The sequence below is a fragment of the Diadema antillarum genome, unplaced genomic scaffold, assembly GCF_040938485.1.
Source record: "Diadema antillarum isolate AM-2024a unplaced genomic scaffold, OU_Dant_1.0 seq00000403_RagTag, whole genome shotgun sequence".
NCBI lineage: Eukaryota > Metazoa > Echinodermata > Echinoidea > Diadematoida > Diadematidae > Diadema > Diadema antillarum.
The window spans coordinates 798697-821507 of NW_027271393.1; the positions used below are offsets into that span (position 1 = coordinate 798697).

The 22811-nt window shown below is 39.5% G+C and overlaps 1 protein-coding gene across 1 annotated transcript in view; it reads left to right on the forward strand.

Annotated features, from left to right (window-relative positions):
* Nucleotides 1–21950, forward strand: part of LOC139732177 (alpha-1,3-mannosyl-glycoprotein 2-beta-N-acetylglucosaminyltransferase-like) — a 41200-nt gene extending 19250 nt beyond the window's left edge. The window contains exons 5-12 of the mRNA XM_071643050.1: nucleotides 12740–12848; nucleotides 14533–14671; nucleotides 15972–16106; nucleotides 17342–17432; nucleotides 18408–18512; nucleotides 19513–19603; nucleotides 20659–20829; nucleotides 21339–21950. Of these exons, the coding sequence (XP_071499151.1) occupies nucleotides 12740–12848; nucleotides 14533–14671; nucleotides 15972–16106; nucleotides 17342–17432; nucleotides 18408–18512; nucleotides 19513–19603; nucleotides 20659–20829; nucleotides 21339–21452 (955 nt within the window). The 3' untranslated portion in view covers nucleotides 21453–21950. The remainder of the gene's footprint in view (nucleotides 1–12739; nucleotides 12849–14532; nucleotides 14672–15971; nucleotides 16107–17341; nucleotides 17433–18407; nucleotides 18513–19512; nucleotides 19604–20658; nucleotides 20830–21338) is intronic.
* Nucleotides 21951–22811: the final 861 nt, after the last annotated feature.

Genomic DNA, 22811 nt, shown 5'->3' on the forward strand with positions numbered 1-22811 from the left:
CTGTGCTTCAACCAAGGAAGACTTGCTAAACAGCCCATCACTGTTAGCTTCGGAGCCTAATACAGCAACCCCATCATTCAAATCCTTGAAAAAGGTTTCTGCCAACCAAACACCGGAATTCTCCTCCACATCAACAGAATCCGCATCATCTTGAACAGCTCTACGAGCCTGAGACCTAGTCACAACACAATCTGGGAAAATCCCAGGAAACTCCTCCTGCAACTGCTCAGTTTCAGCAACCACCACTGGTTTATCCGAAACAACTGGAGACACAACCACCTTATCCCCAGCCAAGTCATTCCCCAACAAGAAGTCAATGCCTGCCATGGGCAACTCAGGAACAACTCCAACAGTCACAGGACCAGAAACTAGGTCACACTTCAAATCCACTCTATACAGTGGCACTGACATATAACTGCCATCAACAGTCTCAATCAAGACTTTTGCATTCACTGCACTATCTGGTGGAAAAGTCATACCACCATCCACCATCAACGACTGAGAGGCCCCCGTATCCCGTAGGATGACCACTGGCTTACCTGCCTCACCAGAGGTACATGGGGTCACCTCACCATCAAACAAAAAGCTACGATAGCTCTCATCCACCTGCTTCATCCTATCTTTGAATTTGGGAGATTGACTTTCAATGGCCTGTGTTTCACTGAACGGGACACTGTTTTCGGGTAGGACACTTTTTGACATAACAAATCCCAAGTCCTTCTTTGTTTTGTTTTGCAACTTCCAACACTGTGACTTTACGTGCCCTGTCTTGTTACAGTGAAAACATTTGATGACATTTGCACTTGTACTGGACCCTTTGTCAAATTGAGGCTTTGGTGCCGATGAAGTTTCAGAACTCGTGCCTTTTTCAGAACCAGCATTCTTTGGATTGCTTGACTGATTTTTGTCTCTCTTGTTTCCAGAGAAATTCCTGAAAGGTGGTCTGTTGTCATTTCTGTGGGTCAGCTCATACTCATCAGCCATCAAGGCTGCTTTATGCAAACTTGTCACTTTGTGATCATCCAAATGCGACCTCACACTGAAAGCAACACTCTTTTTGAATTCTTCCAAGAGAACAACCTCACGTAGGTTATCAAAATCCTGATCCACTTTCAGGGACCTGTACCACCTATCAAACATCATTTCTTTTTCACGAGCAAACTCAACATGTGTCTGGCCTGGTTTACGGTACGAATTTCTGAACTTATGTCTGTACGCCTCTGGCACCAACTCATAAGCATTCAACACTGCTTTCTTGACTGTAGCATAGTCACGTGATTGCTCTTCAGAGAGAGATGAGTACACATCGGCTGCTTTGCCGACAAACACACTTTGCAGGAGCAAGGGCCAAAATTCCTGTGGCCAGTTCAAACTGTTAGCCACCTTCTCAAATGACACAAAGTATGCATCAACTCTGTTTTCTTCAAACTTTGGCACCAATCGAATGTTCTTGGCCAAATCAAATTCAGAGGGAGCCCTTTCATGATTTCCAACAGTCTGTGCATGAGTCAATTCCATCTCACGCAATTTCAGTTGTTGCTCCACTTCAAGTTTCTTCATTTCAATTTCTTTCTCCACTTCTCTTCGTTCTCTATCCCTCTCCCTTTCCATTTCTAATCTCATCTTCTCTTTCTCCAGTTCTAATTCCCTTGCCCTTTCTCTCTCCTTCATTTCCAATTTAGCAAGCTCAAGCCGTGTTTGATCTGAAATTTGAGCTCGATCTGGAGTGTCAATTTCTTCTTTGAGCTCCATGTGACCAGCCACTAAGTCAAGAATTTCTGCTTTTCTTACACCTTGTGGAACATCAACATTTAAATGCTGTGCAATAGCAGTCAAATCACATTTGCGTAACCTTTGCAAATCTTTGAGGGACAAATCTGTCCTCTGAACAAATGCCTGAACATCCATTGTACTGATTGACATTATCACACTGTAATACACACAATATACAATTGAACAATCAACTCAACTGGTATTTTGTCTGTTCCAATATTCTGGATTCCGGAACGTTCCAAATTCTAAGTTTTGGCTTAAATTCACTTCTCGGACACAAGCCCCCAATTTTGTTACGACCAAAATCACTCTGAGAATGATCGCACAAAAGAAACAATCAACTGATGTTCAGGCGGTTTATTAACAGTGATATTGTGGGTACAGACTGGTAATCAGCGTCACATCAGTACAACAATGATCAATAGAAACAGTTATAAATCGGTAGTGGAATCACTTACACGTATTAAATAATCCTTTGAAAGTGTCCAAATACGATGTTCGATGCACAGACGAATGATCCTTGACGCACGGATGAATGATTCCTCTGACGTAACTCCAGAGGCGCAGGTTACGATAGTCCACGGTATAATGTTCACTGCGAAATGTGCAGAATCCAACGATCACGTCCAGTCGATGCGTTGAATGATGATTCACTTTATAGTGTCCAGCGAGGAATCCAGCCCGTCACAGCTTTGCCGTAGCAATGTCCATTGACATTAAAATATGGAGTCCAATGAAGGCACATTAATTCTCTGCAGGCAAAATGTCTCCCAGGCCTTATCTCCACAAACATAATAGGTCAGCAGGTAACACACGACTGACTATAACAAGTCGCTTCAGAGCCAGAAGTGACGTAACTCTCAGAGCAGAGGTGTTGGGTACTCTGCCTACTGCAGAATTTCTCTAGCTTATATACTATCTATTCACCCCTTCTAGCACATTCTATAACTCTCTCCAACCTACTAGCCAGTCTAAGTTCCAGGAAACCTGGATGACTCACTGCCTAACTATGTACAAAACATCACTGCCAAGAATAACTACCAATCACATTGGGCTACAGGGACAGTGCCTCACTCAGCCAAATATGTTAGCACTTCCCAGAACTTTCTGGAATGGGTGAAATCATTCTAGATTGAGTGAGCTATAATGTATTTCCTGTTACATGCATGTACTGTATAGCTACATTGTATACCACCTAGAAAATTCTCCACTTATCTGGTCAGCCTGTATGTACTATATCTATACCACATAGAATGTTCTCCATTAATCTGGTCAACCTGTGTACATACACATTAAAACAGCCATGCATACAGTACATCATACTGTACATAACTACTAGTGTGTACATTTGTGACATTATTCACAACGTGAAGGTGAGTTGCTGGTTTTTATTTTTCATTCTAGACACATAATTTGATCATAGAAAATGTATGTTCCATCATCAGACCTTGAAATGTTGAGGTTTTTCTCCCTTAAACTAGTACTTACTAAAAACAGAATTTGACAGTAGATGCCATCCCCACTTTATATTTGAGTAACACAGTAACCCGCTGCAGCACCAGTGAGTGGCTTGTTGTGTTAGATAGGATTCAATTTACTTTCAAAAGAGTACATGCACTTCCATTTGGCCTATGCTACCATGACAATGGAAACTGCTGTTCTGAGGCGAAGGCCGGCGTTGCCATGAATATTTCATATGGTAATGTAAAGTGGCTTGCATTCCATAACATGGTTTTAAAGGGAAACCATAACTCCGTGCCTGTCAAAAAAATACTGGAAAGAAATCTAGATGTTGTAATTTCAAGATGCATTATCAATCTGATATGGACATACTTTGTGCAGTATAATTGGGATATTCAAGATGGAGAATACTCAACCCCACATTGTAATATTATTGCCCTCAGCATGAAGAATATGACACAAAACTTGATGGAAGGGATGCGCCTACAGTAGGAATAATTGAAAATGCTTCTCACGTGTATATCTGATATCATGTTAGAGATTACTCCAGAGCATTGATGCAGCACACATGAACGCTCTATCACATCAAGTGTTGTTTATGTTGTTAGTAACTCGTCCAGTGCTTTTATGCTGCAGATATTATCAACTTGTACTCATCAAACCTGCAACTTGCCCTACTGCATACCCTTTATAAATTGGAGCAAGATAAGATGGACCTGATGAATTCACAGAGTCTCCATGAAATAAGAAAAAAAGATCGCCAATTTGAGACCAAAACATTGTTATGTCATCTGCTAAAATATGTTGCCAAATGAAGGATTAGCTTGGATTTAGCAATGTAGAAACTCTTGATAATTCTGCAATGGAACTACCTGCATAATGGTATAGATGACTAAACTAGGGCTCATTTGAAAGAGAAGTTTTTCGTCTACCTTATGAAAAACTATCAATGAAAAACTACCAGGATAAATGAATCTATTTTTAATAGGAGAATGAAGCCAAGTCTATAAATTGATTGAATGCAGAAATATTAGTGGAATGCAATTGTAAAGTTTTCAGAAAATTAGATTATAAGCCATTGAAAAGTTATGAATTTTTAAAGTTTTATTACCGCAAATGCTGGATAAAAAGACAGCAGCAATTTTGATATCACAGCAAGACAATGATATGCAGAAAATATAAGGAAATTCCACAAAATTTCATAGTGTGAAGAGTACACTTTCCTTTACTTATTAGTGACATATCTTGAGGGTTATGTTATTACCCCTACCTTGTGAAGGATGTAAGCCAAGTGCTCTGTCATTGTAATTGTTTGGTAGGAAAATAAGAATATGTTGAATTCTCCTTGTGTAATTTCTTTCTGTCATTGTCCATGTGCGACATCACAAATTGATGTAGTCTCGTGATCCAGCAATGGCTGTACCGAAACTTGAGAAATCCATTATTTTGAGTGAATTGTCTAATTTTTTTAAGTTCATCTTGTCACTGTCGGCAACTAGGGATAGCCTGGTGGTAGTGTCATTGCCGGGAAAGCAATGGGCGACACCTGTTCGAGTCCCGTGGTTCCCTTTTTCCGATATGTTTGTTAAATTATAGTTCAGCAGTTGCGATCTTGCAAATTTCATTTGTAGAGGGAGCCAAATTGAAAAAAATTCACACCTCAACCTTCACCCCCCTGCTTAATATGCGCTTGCTTTTCAACACCATTTATTTTGCTCTTGAATCAACTGGTACGCTATGCCTGCTCTGTTGACATTACGACGCGTTTTAGCTCCTGTGTGCTGTGAGTGCTGACTGGCACAGAAAAACCCATAGCATTGTACACACTGTCTAGAACCACTTGCACAGAAAAGGTTAAACACACACTCTCTCTCTCTCTCTCTCTCAAAAGAAAAAAAAAGGGTGAAAAAAATGTGCTGACATCACACATATCAATATGCAGGAACAGGTGATTGTGAACTGTTACACTTACAGCTGTACAGACATCAATTGTTCAAACACATAGTACGTGTAGTTGTATTGCAGATGCCAAGTGCCAAGTGCCAAGGGGTTAATACACTGCAAGAGAGATTGTTTCCCAGAGTCATCGAATGAATCAAATGTGTGCCTGAAGCTCTCTTTACCACTCCACTATTTTGTTGTGTGAATTCAGAGAATAACAAATGCAGTTGTTGTTGTTTTTTCTCACAAATTACCTTCTATATTCTGCAAAAACTGCTCAGATCAAGTTGATGGACTAGAGCAGATAGAGCTCTGTGAATCTTCCTCTTGAACCACTTCCAAATGTTGTATTGGTCTGCTCTGTACAGTTTCAAAATACTGAAATGCAATGCCCACACATTCTATTTACCAGATATGAGACAAAACAAAGCAAAACAATGCTTATCTAATGTTCATTTTTTTTTTTAATCTTTGGTAAGCTGCAAGTATATCAGTGTGAAGTTGTGAAGAGAAGGACTTGTTTTTAAAATGCATAATTCACCCTGCGTGGAAGATTGAGGGGAACGCACCACTGTTATGGTTTTCAAGCTAGCGTTGTTTGTGTTGCAGACAGATGTCTATGGCAGCGCGTTTACATGAGAATATCAAATATCAGTGCCACGTTGTTGAAATCCCCTCAATGTCTCATTATCACTTTCCCCTGAATGCCTTGTTAACTGCTTTTGAACAGTTCTTAAAGGGACGCAGTCCTCACGAAATTTAAAAAAATATGTTGTTGTTGGTACCTCCAATGAACTACTTTCATCAAAAACAAACTTTCAAATCACCAAATAAGCTCGTACATTTCGGTTAAAAAAGTGTGACTCTGCAAATGAGCAAATCTTGGCGGAGAGTCATACGTCATCGATGCACAGCTCTTTCCAGAGGTGTTCTGCTCGTCATCCCTAGTTATTTATGAATACATGTTTACTATTTATTTTTATATTAATTGTATATATAAATAAGCTTGAAATATTTTGTTTGAAATAATAAAACCACATATTGTCACATTTTATGAAAAAAATCAGATATGATCATTTTGAACACTTAAATTGGTTTTCTGAGGCACGGCTGTCAACTTGAGAGTAGGGCATCAATGACGTTGCACCTTTTGGCAGGCTCTTACACGATCGCTGGCAGGAATTATTTTTTAAAAATCGCGTACGGAGACAATTTTTGATGTCCACGCGTATAAATTGGTGAAAGGTTATATTTTTTACTCTTCTTAATTATCAGTACAGTGAAAATCTCAAGACTGCTTCCCTTTAATGGAAATACAAAATGCAGTTTTTAATGCTTGGTTTGATACATGTACCCATGTATGAAGTTGAAGTTCAAGGTCATATTTGGCTGGCTTTGTTTTAAATCTACCTATTATGCATCTTTTCTTTTATGCTTTTTTAGAGGAGATATTGGATGGGACATAGAGAAGATTAAAGGGTGTGTACAGTTCTGGTTGAGGTGAGGATTTAGCTTTTAATGTCTTGCGAGATATTCAGAAACCACTCTATGAGATGTCAAAGAGCATGCAATTCTAAGGGGTATCAAAAGTTTATTTGATGAAAATCGGTTTTGAAATGGCTGAGATATCCAAACACAATGTGAAACAAAGAGATCCTAATAAAAGGTGTGGCCTGTCGCGTTTTATTATTATCATTTTTTTTTTTAAATATCTGAGCCATTTGAAAACCAATTTTCATCAAATAAACTTTGAATCCTTCTTAAAATTACATGCTCTTTCATATTTCACAAGAGGTTTCTCATTATCTCACTTAGACATGTTCAAAACATGAATCACCACCTCAACCAGTTCTGTACAGTCCCTTTAAGCCAAATTGCACAAAAAGGTCAGATTGGGGAATAACACACAGTTTTTAGGAGCAAAGTGTGTATTTTTGCTTGATGACAAACCAGGCAAGTTCCATGGAGTTGCAAAATCAACTAAAAGCTCTCATTCTTACATAATATTAATACTTTGAAGTGGAGGAGGAGTCATAGAAGGAGGAGGAAGGGGAGGAAAGGGTAGTTAGTGATAATGGAGGTAGGATACCATTTTTCTAGGTTTAGTTAAAGAAAAGCAAACCTTGTTAGAATTTGTAGTCATGGATGAAAAAAGTTGCATTATATATCAACAATTTTACAGGAAACCTCTGAATTAGGTTGTCAGGTATTTGAACGTTACATCCTGTCTACACAAACGAGCCTCACCATCTGATGATACGTGTTTGGAAAATGCCCGGATTAAAATCAAATCTACAGTATGCACATAGTGCCTTGTCAGCCCTGGATGGCAGTGAAATATTTAGATGGTTATTCTCCATGCAGGGAAGTGCTGCCCGGCACAGTTGTAGTATGCAACCTGAATGCTGAATAGATTTACTTGGTATGTGATGAACATTATATTTCGAGAACTGTCATCTACATTGTAAATGATGTCAACACAAGAGTGTTGACAGAGAAAGGGAGTTCGAACATATCTCTTCGACACTTTGCTTCAGCTTTCCCTGAAATTGTAATGTTTAACCCTGATGAAGCTACCAGTCATAAATCCCACGTTCACACAGGGTACCTGCATTGTTGGACTTTCCCCTCCAAACCATAGTGGTCCTCTCCCAACACCCCTGTGAAGCTTGTCAGGGGGACAATACCTTATGAGTGCTGTTATTTTTGCAAGGGTTTAATTTTCGTAAATTTGGCGAATGTCAATTAAATTGTGAATTTAACAATACACGAAAATGTTGCCAAGCGCAAGGGAAATAGTGCATTAATCATAGCGTCGGTGTCAATTCGCGAAATGATATCTCGCGAAAGTTTCTGTAACCTCATTAGCGAAAATATCTGTACATAAAATTAACAGCTTATACAGTATTTGGAGGGCAGAATGACCTTGGGCTGTAATTGATAGTGCCCGGCTGTATTCATCGAAGTGCCGGTGCACAAACAATGTCGTCAAGTTGCAGGGCTTGACCCAAATCCCCTTCCCCCTATGCTCGGGGACAGTTGAAATAGTGGTGTGGATGATCAGTCTTTAAAACATAAGATCTCTCCTGACTGTCCCCATGATCCGACGCTGGATCCAGTGTGAATGTAGGGTATATATGTCACATGAAATATGTTGCAAACAAATTATTATGCTGTTTCTTTCTTTTGCTTGAGTATTTGCTGTGCTATTGTAGACACCCTTTTCATTTTTTCTTTTGTATTTGTTTTCTTTCTTCTTCTTTTTTGCTACGTTGTGTATGATTGAATTGGAACATATGACAAAAGAATAGAATCAGAAAGATGTAGCTGATAGTGAAGGGCAAAGTTTTTTCTTTTTCTTTTTCATTTTCTTTCTTTCAACCCTGTTGATTCAATTACTCATATGAAACAGAACTGTTTATATGACAACACAATTACATGAATCTTGTATTGGTAAGCCTACACTGTAGGTGAACATATTAGGAGAGGAAATTTATGTGTTTCTGTTAATGTTCCCTTGATCGTGGGCTACTGATATTGTCACATTTTTCTTCAGGCCATAAAACTCTGAAATTCACTAGTCCAACCGAGGGACAATATCCTCAGAAGGTGATGTGTGCTCCAGAAAGGCAGCTTCAGTTTGCCCGTATGGCTGTCACCCTACATTTTATGTGCCGGTTTTGCTGCCTCTGCCAAATATTTGTTGTCCAAATGTTGTTCAGGCCATCCATGGCACAACCCCAATCTTTTTTTTTTTTTCTTTTCACTCTGTCATGGGTAACAGTTGTCAACCTCCGACATGCAAGAATAAAAAATAGTTGATCGGAACAGGCAGCACCTGTGAACTTGACAAGATTAGTTGACCTCCAATCAGAGGATGCTCTGGTGCTCTATTGTTTGCAGACAGCGACATGTGAGCTAAAAAAAACAGGGACTTTATCAGTGGTCTGACTACCGGTATATAAAGTTTGCAGAGGGCCCCATGTGACCTTTTGACCTGAACTAGATTCAATATTCATGAACAGTCTCTATAGTATAGGCATGTGGGTAGAATAAGAGCAAACATTTGTTGGAACCATTCTCTTCTTCTTCTTCTTTTTCTTTTTCTTCTTTTTCTTCTTCTTCTTTCTCTCCATCTTTCTGTCAGTATTCTGGGCATTGCACACATGACCTCCAAAAGACAGACTTTTCATATTTGTCTAGCATAATGGTAAATAGTAATGGGTCTCATGTTGCCATTGTGCCCCAAACTTGATCTAAAGTATATTCATGCAGTTTCAGAACAAACGTTCTTTCATACCCCTCTCTTTTCGTCTTTCTATATAGGTAATCGTTTGCTATACAATCATATCTACCAGTATGAGGCCCCCCCCCCCCATAGGCAGACCTATTGTGGACTAATGGCAATTAAAATGTGCCTCATGTTGATATTCTGATTCAGATTAGATCTAAAATTTATGCAATGTCTCCAAAGTTCAGATTAGATGTAATATTTGAATGTTAAGTCGCTGAAAGTTGTGAGAAGAATAAGAGAAGGTGTCATTTGTTATATCAGTCTCTTTCTCTCTATCTCCTTGTCCCTTTCACCAATAAGTTTCTAAACCCATTGGCCCAAATTCACGAAGGTGGTACAATCGTGTCCATGGTTTAAACCATGGACAAAGACCATAGTTTTTTATGGGGCGCCAAGTGTTGCATGGCCTATTTTGTTACGAAATCAGTCATTTCTTTATGACGTTATGAAATATTGTCGTTTCGTTTTAAAATAATCATTTCATCAACGAAATGACTGATTTCGTAACGAAATAGGCCATATGCAACACTTGGCACCCCATAAAAAACTATGGTCTTTGTCCATGGTTAGATTGTGCCACCTTCGTGAATTTGGGCCATTATGTCCTACACACTGTCCAAAGTCCCTGGCACAAAAAGGGTTAACATTTTTGTGTGTGTTTTTTTTAATGCATGAATCAGAGATTGTGTGATCCTATCAATTATAGTTTCTTTTCCTCATTGCTGTAGATACTGAGGTTATCAACAGTAGTCATAATATCTACAAATTGAAAAAGAAAAAAAATCTATTTACAGTTGCAGTGCAGAGTACAATGTCCATCCTTGCATGTCAAAAGTTGGTCAAAGGCAAGGTGTGTTCAGGGAGCAGTTTTAATGCCCAGATCAATTGTGAGAACTGAAGGTCATGATTATCGAGTGTAAATTACCAGAAAGAGTTCATAGGTATTATTTTAATGCACAGATCTTTGATTAAAGGGACTGTACAGTACTGGTTGAGGTAAGGGATTCATGTTTTGAACATTTCTAAGTGAGATAATGAGAAATCTCTTATGAAATATGAAAGAGCATGTAATTTTAAGAAGGATTCAACGTTTATTTGATGAAAATTTGTTTTGAAATGGCTGAGATATCCAAAAAAGTGATAATAATAAAAGGCAACATGCCACAACTTTATTAGGATCTCTTTGTTTCACCTTGTTTTTGGATATATCTCAGGCATTTCAAAACCGATTTTCATCAAATAAACTTTTGATACCCCTTAGCATTGCATGCTCTTTGACATCTCAAAGAGTGGTTTCTGAATATCTCGCAAAGTGTTTAAAGCTAAATCCTCACCTCCACGAGAACTGTACACACCCTTTAGATTGGCAAATCATAGTATGTTTGTTGTTGTTATTGTTGTTTTTTTAATCTGGACAGTATGCAGGTGCTTAATTATGATAATGCCTGTTATGTCAGGGTGTCATGGTTTTTAATACAGATCGTCCACTGTGCTTTCAACAAGAACAGGGTTTTGAGCCCTTGCAGGGCCTACATGTATGTACTTATGTATTGAAGCAGGACACATGGATTCATTCAAATGATGTCTCTCTGCCCTGGTGTTATGGATTGGGTGCCTGCAGGGAATAGTTTTCCAACTCAAATTTGATTAGCAATACCAGCAGATGAAAAATATTTCAAATGATATCCTGTACACGTCTATGGAAGAAAACTGCTACACAAAAGATAGTTTGTGTAGCAGTGGATTAAAGAAATGCAGAGCAAATTGGCAATGCGATACCAGGAAATTGATTCTGTGTGCCTGGTAGGAAGCCCAAAATTGTTGTTGCGCACACAAACATCTTATACGTTCATGGATTTGAAATTTGTGGGCATGTGATGTGTGCGCATGCGCTGGCCATTGTATTCAGTGTATATAGCTCTCCCAAGGTCCTCTCGACCGAGTCACATTCAGTCATCAATTTGAACAGAAAGGGACTATTGGCAGAACCAAACGTTACCTGAAGCCTGTTTTCAATACTTCAACTTAATTGGTAAGTCTTCAAATCGAAGAAATTTTTGGATTTTAAGTTGAAATTTACCTGCGATACTAAATCTGTCATGATCCTGAATGCTACAATGCGAGGCCCCATTACGCTATGCGTATGGGGCTGCTGGTCACAGTTAGCTATGCGTACACATGTTTTGTATGGGGCTGCACGCTGCTGGTCGCAGTTATCATGCAACGTACAATACGTGTACTACCTCGCCGCCGTACGGCGGCGGCTCTGGTACGAAACCATTATTGCATGATTACTAAGACATGAGAGCACTTTGGGGCGAGTAAGTCTCACAGTGTTAGTTGTATGAAAGGTACTTTAACCTGAAACACAAACTAAGATGAGGAAATTCAGCGAAACTTTTGAGGTACCAAAACTTTGTATTATCTTTAAAAAGCCAGCATCCTGCTTGTAATGCTCCTGTGGTGATGATGGTGGTGGTGGTGGTGGTGGTGGGGGGGGGGGGGTGGATGGAATGTGCAGCAGGTTTCAAAGGAAACCAAAACCCAAAGAGAAATGTGGATTGAGTGAAAGTAGCAACATTAGTAGAGCACATCAATGAAAGTTTGAGGAAAATCGGACAATTGATGCAGCAGTTATGAATTTTTAAAGTTTTGGTGTTGGACCCACTGGATAAGGAGACTACTTGAGTTTATGGCATCATGTGTGGACAACAATATAAAGAAAATAAAAAGATAAAAAAACGATTCTCTTTATATTTTCTTTGTATTGTTGTCCACACATGACATCATGGACTCTAGTAGTCTCCTTATTCATTCATTACAATGTCAAAACTTTAAAAATTAATAACTCTTGCATTGATTGTTTGATTTTCCTCAAACTTTCACTGATGTGTTCTACTGATGTTGCTGCTTTCACTCAATCCACATCGCTCCTTGGGTTTTGGTTTTCTTTAATACTAGCACTAATGGCATATCATTGAGTGCTGTGAGCACCATGATGTGATGGAAAATCACTACATATCTCAAAAAGTAAGGAAAGAACAAACTAAACAAATTCTGACCATTTGTTGTATTATTCATAGTTGCACATCTCAGATCTGTGCATATCAAAGGGGAATTCCATGCCAGTTATAGGTTTATCTGGTAAGAAAGAATTCCTCTTTAAGCTGAACACCACTCAAAAAGCTCAAGAGAATGTGTCGTTCATTTATTTGTATTACACAATCTTTTTTTCAAATGGTGTGTGTGCGTGTGCTTTCATCCATGCAGCACGCGACCATCAGCCCAGCAGTTCCCAATCTATGTGAGCCAGGACTGCGGGGACAGGAAGACGGCTGATGCGATCCGGGAGTTTGGCAGTAAGGTGGTTCACATGCAAGTAAGTTTGAATACAATTTGACGCCAGCCTGTTGTTTTGTTAGACCAGACAGAGCGGAAAGAAAAAAAAAAACAAAAAAAAACCTTTGTTTGAAGTACATGTATTGTTTGTTGTTGTTCTGATAGTCATTTATTTGTTGTTGTTCATGTACAACACAATGCTGTAGCAATTACAATGAAAGTGGATGAATTTCCAAAGCACATACTGTAAAACCAGAAACATTTGTGGCCCAAAGCTTTTACAGATTGAAGCCGATGGCCTTTTTTTTTTTTTGACCAAAATTTGATATAATATGCATAATTACTAGATTAGTCAGATAGCTAAATATCTTAACTCTCCTTTCCACAGTTTTACTTTTACAAGAAAATTACACAATGTGTCACTATGCTACGCGGTGTCCACCAAATGTCACAAAAAAGGACACCGCATAGCATCGTGATACATTTTGTAATTTTCTTTTAAAATTAAAACTGTGAACAGGAAATTTGAGATATTTAGCTATCTCATTCATATCTTGTAAATATGCATATTGCATCAAATTTTGGTCAAGCTAATCGCCATAATTTGTCTCTTAGGACCAAATTTTAAATATCATGATGCTACATGGACACGTCACGATGCTACAGGACACTGTTACATATTGTTTAATAACTTCATTAAAATTGAGTCTGAATGGCACAAAATTTCCAGGAAAATGTGTGGCCTCAATGCAAATGTAAAGCCTACAAACAATAAATGCATAGCATAGTTGATATTGAGTTATGCTGAAATGTATTTTTTAAATATCACGATGCTACATGGACACTGCCCCAACTTCATAGAATTACCCTGCTGTGAAATTACAAGAAATTCAAGAGATATAAAAACAACAATGATAAGCAACAACAGCAAACAAATACTGTTTATGAAAACAATGTACTTTTACCTGTCGTTAAGCCACAGGAAATAAAGCCATATTCATGTCAAAACTCACAGGAGGTCCTAACATCTGTGTGTATGTGTTTGCTGTAGGGTCCTACTCACATACAGGAATGGTATGATATTTGTAACTGTAACTTTGGCATTCCGTTTTGATAATTATCAGTGTACAGAGTGCAGAATTATCATTTACTTCTGTATATGTACAAATCAGTTCATATTAGAAAGAGGCCGTTCAAGTCTGCAAAAGTTTGTGATTTTCATGTTAAGAAGAAAAGCGGGGAGAGATACTTAATTTTGGAGGCAGAGTGCAAGTGGGATTTTGTTGTTGTTGTTTCCTCGGTGATTGGTGCACCAGTTAATAGGTTTGTTTTGATCAGAATCATTTTACATGCTAAAAGATGTGATGAAATCAGAATCTGACAAGATCCAAAACAATACCTTCCCAAGTATGTTCTGTCCCTGACTGTTTAATTTCTTTTTTTTCTTCTTTTAAATGCTAGTAATTGGTCAAAGAACCCATGTACAGTCAGCAGTTCTTGATAAACATCTGAATCTCATGTGAGCTATAACAGAACTGCTCTGTACTTGAGTATTTCCTGTACGGGAGGGGGGGGGGGGGGGGTGATGGTTTATCTCAGTTAAGTCTGCTTCCTCACCCCCCCCCCCCCCTCACTTTTTAGTGTTATGTGCATGTAACAAATTACAGAAACTTTGGGAAACTTCAATGGCTTCTACTAAAGTGAATGTTTGTCTCTCTCTGTAGCAACCAGACTTGAGCCCAATTAAACTGCCAACAAACCAGAAGAAGTTTGAAGGCTACTACAAGATTTCACGCCACTACAAGTGGGCCCTCGATCAGATGTTCCTGAAGCATTCCTTCGACGCTGTTATCATAGTGGAAGGTAAAGGTCGTCCAGTGATTTGTTTACCGCTGATGAAGTGTTTGTCATTCATGAACAGTGGCTTCAGCGCTCTCAGAAACTCCTGTCTTTTTCCTATGCTTACTTAACTTCTTAGTTATCAGTTTGTCCCCTCACTGTCAATCAAGAGTTGAAAGTCAAAATTATTCTAGAAACTGTCCATTATGCAGGATTACACATTGAAGTTGTTTTCAAAAGTCATGTTGTAGGCAGATGTTGACACAGAGTGCACTTTAATAAGAGTTAAAAACATTTGCCCTTTATTGCTGGCAACATCGTAATTCATGGAGAATTTTTCATACTTGGAGCATATCTTTCCTCAGTGCTAGTGTTCTCATTTCATTTTAATCATTTATAAGCAAAATGATTAAGATTGAGCTGTGCATTCTATGGCCCATATGTACCATTTGTCATGCAATGTCCTCACGAAACTCACATTGCCCTCGCAAAAACACATTGTCCTCACAAAGACCCTTTACCCTCACAAAAACACATGCCACCCTGTCCAGCGGGTCAATGCGGATCAGGCCATGGCACACATCGTAATGTCGACCCTAGCACATTCAGACCAGGTCTTCCTTGGTCTGCTGTGTCCTCTTAAAGGGGAAGGCTAGTAACTGATCAGTGGGAATCAGTGGGAATGCTGGAGGATGATTGTTCCAATCCTTGTGGGATTCATTTAAGAGTACATTATATATCTATTGTTATGTGAAAATTATTTGCTTCAGAATGGTCTCATATTCAAGTAATGTGCAATTTAATGTTTCCAGGTTAGCGTGCCTGGTCAGTGACGGGGCATTAATCGGCACATTACTTGAATATGAGACCGTTCTGAAGCAAATAGTTTTCACACAACAGTAGATATATAATGTACTCATAAATGAATCCCACAAGGATGGGAACAATCATCCCTCAGCATTCCCACTGATTCCCACTGATTGGTTACTAGCCATCCCCTTTAAGCTGAAAATTGGCATATATTGGTGCATTCTCCACGCCTGTACCATCTGAGTCACCTGGTGCGTAGACGCTGTAGTCGGTCCCTGAATCCCTAAGTTTGCAAGTAGAGTGGCAGTGGAGACATTCTCATGTTCTTGGCAGTATTTTCACACTGTCTTTACAAATTCACATTGCCCCTATGGAGACAGTGTCCTCACAAAGATGCATCACCCCTTACCTTACAAAATGCATTGCCTTCACAAAGAGACCCATTACCATCAAAAGGAGACACCACCCTTTGAAGCCCACATTCCCTTCCTTTCACTATGATACCTTCCCACAGATGATCTGGATGTTGCTGTGGATTTCTTCGAATACTTCCTGGCGACTTACCCTCTCCTGAAGCAGGACCCAACCCTGTGGTGTGTGTCCGCCTGGAACGACAATGGCAGGGACACGAGGATAGAGAAGAACCCCGGTAAGATTCTCAACCATTGTGGAGACTTGGAACAGGAGGAGGAGGAGGAGGAGGTTGACTTCGATTGCGTGTACATTTGATTTTTTGTTAACCTGTTGAGGATGAGTCCTGTGTATACTCGGGCAGGGGTCTATGGGAAATGTGTGTTGTAGCAAAATCAGTCCGTCCCCAACGGGTTAAAAGCTATGAATGCATAGCAATGTCAGTTCAATATCGTACGAAGATCTTGCAAACTGTTGCAATGAAGTGGTTCTTGCCACATAAATCAGCTTTTGTGTATCTAGCTCTTTCTGATTAAAGGTTTTGATAACATAGGGACAATACATTGTTGTTTTTGTTCTTCTTCTTTTTTTTTTGGGGGGGGGTGTCACTTTGCTTTCTATTTCTTTTCTGCAACATTTAAAAGTAAATGCTGCAGTGTATCAGCATCCTTGAAATAATTCAACATGACCATGTCGCTTCTAGTATTGTGTACTTTCACGTTAGTTCCAAGTACCACATAGATTGTACTATATGTCCCAAAAAAAATTACAACGCGACCCTCCGCAATGATAATTTTAAAAGTAGTGAATCAATTCAAATACAATTTCAGGGTATGAAACTATAACTCATTGCCCACATCTTACAGAAAACCCCATTAGATTTGCTTCAGTGGTCAAAGAGAAATGAGGAATTTTGTAGAGCATGTCAGGAATCTGTTCCCTCCAAGTTCTGGCTATTGTGTCCACGCATTAATATGCAGTTCCAAGAGCATCCAAGTGCTAAACTTCGAAGAATCAGACTCATGACATGCTTTACAACAATCCACATTTCTCTGCGACCGCTTAACCAAATTGAATGGGGTTGTCTGCAAAATAGAGCTAAGATGTTATATTTTAAGACCCTGAAGTATAATATTGGGGGTTATCAATGCGAAAATCCGATTCTAATTTTTTTGGGACATACTGTACTGTGTCATCACTTTCTTGAAGACCAGAGGATGTTGTCCTGGCTGATTGTGATTACTGTAAAAGTGGATATTTTCGCGTGACTAATTTTTCGCGCTTCGCCGGGTAAGAAGAGTTTCGCGTGTTTTTAATTCAGCGGAATCATGACATCACGCACAGGAGCATATGGCAAGCAAAAATATTCACATGCTTTTATTTTCGCGCTAGTTTCTGGTAGCGCGAAATGCGCGAAAATTTCAACACCGCGAAAATTTCCACTTTTACAGTACATCTCTTCCTTGATTACAGGATTGCTTTACCGCAGCGACTTCTTTCCTGGCCTCGGATGGATGCTGCTCAGAAAAGAATGGGTGCAGCTGAGCCCGAAATGGCCGGCTGGGTGAGATATTTCATCATTACACTTCTCTCTTCCCCCCCCCCCCCCCCCCCTCTCCCCAATTTTCCATTCATCCTTCAGAAACAAACAGTCTTGGTGATAAAGTGGTACATAAAGTAAGTGGAGTACAAGACAAAAGGCCTCCAAATCATTCATGGTTAAATGTCATTATTTACATGTTACTCGCATTCCTGTGTGTGCTAAATCGTTTACCTCACCTAGATTACCCTATTTATGCCTTTGGACCAAAACTGCCTACAAACGCCCCCGTTGTGACCACTGCCAGGTACTCTTAAAGGGGATGTGTTTGTGCTTTGATGCATGTTTTGTTTTTGTTTGTTTTTTGGAGAGGGAGATGGATGCGGGTATGATGCATATTGGTTTCCCTTCCTCTTTCACACAATCCCTTGTATCAGCCTACTCTACTCTGTACATTACTCTCTTAAAATGTACAATCCATCTTTCCTATTTCTGATGGATCATTAACATTATGTACCCAGTGGCCTCAGCAGCCCTGCTTGCCCAAAAATGGAAACTTAATGTACAAAAATTGTAGACCTAGCATAAAATGATATCTTTTTTTTTTTTTATTAAGTTGTACTGTTCTGACCTTATCAGTGGAATTAACCAACACATTAACAATCGTCACCTTCTGAATAAATGCCACCTACCTCAAACTTTCACAATCTTTGTATAGTAGCTGAATCCACATATTCTGCATGTATGTTTGGGGAGACTTCCTGTTTAATTGTCAGTATTGCAATGCAACCAAAGCAGCAATTGATGGTTATGCATGTTCATACTCTTGTCCGAACTTGTCCAAAAAAAAAACAACATTTAGCCTCTTTAAACATATGTTGAAAAAAAGTCATGTATGCCCCTCCCCTTTTTTTAAAAGATAAATGGTCAGCAAAATGTGATAGTTGGTTTAATAGGATGAATACTATTCTATTTTTATTTTTATTTTCCCTGCTATAGGTTTTGGGATGACTGGATGAGGCACCCAGACCAAAGGAAGGAGAGAGCTTGCATCCGACCAGAGGTTTCTAGGACAGACACCTTTGGCAAATTTGGTGTCAGCAAGTGAGTCTGTCTCACCATCTTCCTTTCTTATTGATTTCCTTCGTTCTTTCTTCCTTCAATACAGCTTTCTTCTTCTTTTTTTCCTTCCCTTTTTCTTTCATTACTCTCTACATTCATTCTTTCTCTTTTGCCGTTCTCTCCTTTCCGTCACTCCTTTCCAGATGACCTGGGGGGTGTTTCATCAACGTTTGTCGGCGCTGACAACTGTCAGCGCTGATAATTTCAGCAAAATCCTTGGTTTTGATTGGCTGAGATGCTCTGGTCACTGACTGTTACTATGGTGATTCAAGTTGTCAGCGCTGACAAACGTTGATGAAACACCCCCCTGAACTACTTTTGAGTTTGGAAAGGCTTGACCTGTCAGTGCTAATATTCGTTTGGGGGCCTTACCTGTTCATGCACTTGACCTTTCACCCATTGTGTGTGAAAGAGTGACAAAGAAAAGAAATTGAAATTTTAAATGATTTCCTTGTGATAGACCTAATACACAGTTGGTGTGCTTAGTGACACTCACCTGCAAATCTAGTGTACACTTGGAGGTTTTTATGACAGCTGGATCTGCTAATAATGTGTAATTATTTCTGCCATGCATTAGTGATTATTCAGAGCCCAGTATTACAGATTTCTCTATCTCAAACACTTATACACCAAGAAGTACTAGAGTTGATGAACCAATGGTGAAGGAAAGACAAACATTTGATTCTGATTTGATATTTTAGATACAGGCATTCACACATAATGTATATTTCGTTGCCTGCCCGGCAGAAGGGCCCTAAGGCTTGCACGATGTAAACTTGCTGGGGCCCTTCTGCCAGGCAAGTGACGATTTATAGATTTGTAACCAGTTTTTGGCTTACCTCCGGAGGAGTATCAATTGATCTAATGTGTGCCCAATGTAATCCGTAGCATTTGATGTGAGATTCCCTCAAAACAAGAGGAGGTATTACCTATCACTGTACTATGAAATTATATCTCTTCATTCTATGTGTTTTCTTTGCAGAGGCCAGTTCTTCGAGCAGCATCTAAAGTTCATTTCCCTCAACAAAGAGTTCTATCCATTTACTTCCAAAGATCTCTCGTATCTATTAAAGGTAATCAGTCCAACCAATTGTGAGTTAAGATTATTAAATGCCTTTAGCTAATTTGCAAGTCTTCACTGTTCATTTCTGTATTGCTGAGTGCAACCATGCATAGCTGTAAAGGGGACATCCGTTTATTGCTTTGCATCATGCAGAGACTCCAACCCCAAGCACCTTCTGATCTGGAGATTCTCCCGCCTGAAACCCCTAGTAAACGGGAGACTCCAACTTGATGTGCGCGAAGTTCTTTGCTACCGGGGTCCAACTCTAGGGTCCTAGATGTTATCTCGTGCTATGTAAGGCTTATTTTACAACATACGATGACACAGAGTAAGAAATCATTTCAAGCGGGAGAAATTAAATCTCAAGCGGGAGAACAGGAGATTTTGCAAAAATGGGCTTTCGGCGGGAGATCTCCCATTGAAAGCGGGAGAGTTGGAGTCTCTGCATCATGTCTTTTATGCACCTGTCTGTGCTGATGTCAAAATCATATTCAGGACTCAGTAAATGAGCCAGCAGGTGTATGAAAATTCCTCTGGTTTATTCAGCATAATAGTACCATCTTGCTTCCAAACTTGGAAAAAAAAAGGGAAGAAAAGAAAAGCAGTCAAAAGTTAATGTCATTACACCTACTGTAGCTCAGAAAAACAAAGGTATTGAAAGTGATTGCCGAAAATGATTGTACTTATGCAGGAAAACTTTGCGTTTTAGTTCACAGTTCTTTCTTGATGTATGTTTTATAAAGTATTGACCAACCAATATCAGAAGAATTTTTGAAAAGGCTAATACACTACTGTTTGTATTTCCGCACTCAAGATTGTATTTTGTCTATTGTTGTGTGTCTGTGTGTTTATTTTTATTCATATCCAGTAACAGAAAGATTTCTGAAAAGGCTGATACGCTACTGCTTGTATTTCAGCGTTCAAGTTCATATTTCATCTTTTTTTGTCTGTCTTGTTTATTTTCATTTCACTTTTTTACCCATCAGTCGTCATATTACCCATATTCCCTGCTATGAAAAAAAAATTCACCCTGGATTATTTCGATCTTTTGTTTGACTGGAACAGGAAAATTATGACCCTGCATTCAGGGAGAGGGTCTATGGTGTTGAGAGTCGCTCTCTGGAGGATATCAAGGGAGGGCATGCTTCGCATTTAAGTGAAGTGCGAGTGACGTACAGGGATAAAAACAGCTTCAAGCTCATCACAAAAACCTTGGGTATAATGCAAGATTTCAAGGTGAGTTTTGTTGTGATTTTGTACTTTTACTCTTGTAGTCTATTTCAAAGGATGTTCTTAATGTTTTTTCTGTGCTTTCATTTGATACTTTTCAAGAATTTGTAAGACAGTGGAATCTTGTTATAGTGAGGTCAGATGAAGTGAGGTACCTGATATAACAAGATAATTCTGAAGGTCCCATTTCATTCAAATTCTTTTGCTTTTATCCCTGATATTACAAGGAAATTTCAGTGGTCTTACCAGCACGTTGGAACAAAATTCCCCTGTAGTGATGCATAACAGCCCTACTTTGTGGAGACATAGCAATGCTGCAATATTTTGCATTAAAAAAAAACTACCCTTACAAAAGAAGCAAATTACCAAATGATAACTTTATTACATTTTCATTCTGGTATGCTGCGAATAAGATACCCATTTCTTGTACAGACTATAAATTAGCTCTGACAATTAAGCTATTGAACCACTGAAATAATGTGTTTTGTCTTCCATCTTCTTACTGCTTAAAATAGGCTGGTGTACCAAGGACAGGGTACCTAGGCATTGTGACATGCGTTTACAATGGACAGCGAGTATACATAGCACCGGAGAGTGACTGGTCAGGTTATCACACTGACTGGAGTTAACAGGAACTTTTGTGTGAACAAGAGAAGACTCCTTAATGATATTTTCTCTCGATGCCAACATGTACATGTACTATTCAAAGCCACATTACTCCAAGCATGATTGGGATGCAGCGGTTGGGCTCGTCCGTAGAAAGAGAACTGCCCCCAAAGCTCCCCACAGTATTATGAACGGTAAGGGCAACGGAGCCGTCTTGTCTTCAGTCCTACATCAAGATCGCCCTCTACCAGGCAAGGGTAGGCATTTTGCCCCGTCGTCATCTCACCATCGGCGGAGTGACAGCAAGAGAAAAGGACACAAAACGTGTGCAGTATTAGCATTTTTCACATTTTTCAGGAGTGAATCGCAGGAAATGGGCGCTATCCTGCGAAGCTTTTGTAACCCCAATCATCAATGCAAGCGGTTGCCCCTCCCATGTCATGTCAACCTCCTTCCGTGGCAGCGGTCCAGACTGCGGTAGAAAAATTAAAAAAACGGTACTAAGTGCTTGTGTGTGAGAATAGGTTGTTTTCGTAATGTATTCAAATTTATGGATGTTTCATTCCCGTGAACAAAGAGACGAGTTACTGGTATTCCATTAACCTACTCTTCTTAAATGAAATTCAATTGGAATCCAGTTTGCAGATATTACGTGTTGCTATGTTGGACAAGCTTCGGAAAAGCTTTCAGGTTGTCGAGAACAACCTCTGTTCAAGAGGAATGCATAAGATTTGGATATGTTACGAAAGCCGTCTATTCAGTTAGACATCTCGCTCTGGAAGGGTGCTGGCTGTGGAGCACCAAAGTGTGATGTCATAGGCATCAAATGGAAGCTGGTTCTAAAACAACCTCACCTGGTCCGAGTCTTTATGCCCGCACCTGGTACTAGCCCAAGCTATAACAAAAGACCTGTGACATCATCACTTTGGTGCTCTCTGCACCAGATGTTGAGAGGCAGTTGGGCTTTGCATCATTGGGATTTTATCACTCCTGGTATCCGTCATGCTACCGTTCATTTCTCACTTGACCGTTTAATACCGAGATATGTCTGAGTAGAGTCTAATGTCAGCTGCAATAATGTGTTGTGAGACCAAAGGGATTGATTGACATGCATTACTGAAGAAATGTGTTGTGTCATTATTTTCCCCAACACGTGCTAATACCTTCAATATCTGAAAGTGTAACCGTTTATATATCATCTTATCTCTGGGCACTTGGGAAGATTGTACCTCCGAGTTTTCCCCGAGTGTGATACAGCGTGGATGTCTCGTGGTTTTAATCAGTTGATTTCAATTGTTTTCACGTTCGAGAAGCTCGTAGCCCCAGCAATACCATGAGCCCTATGAAGTTGGCGTTGCTGATTGACACTGCCCGTAACTTTC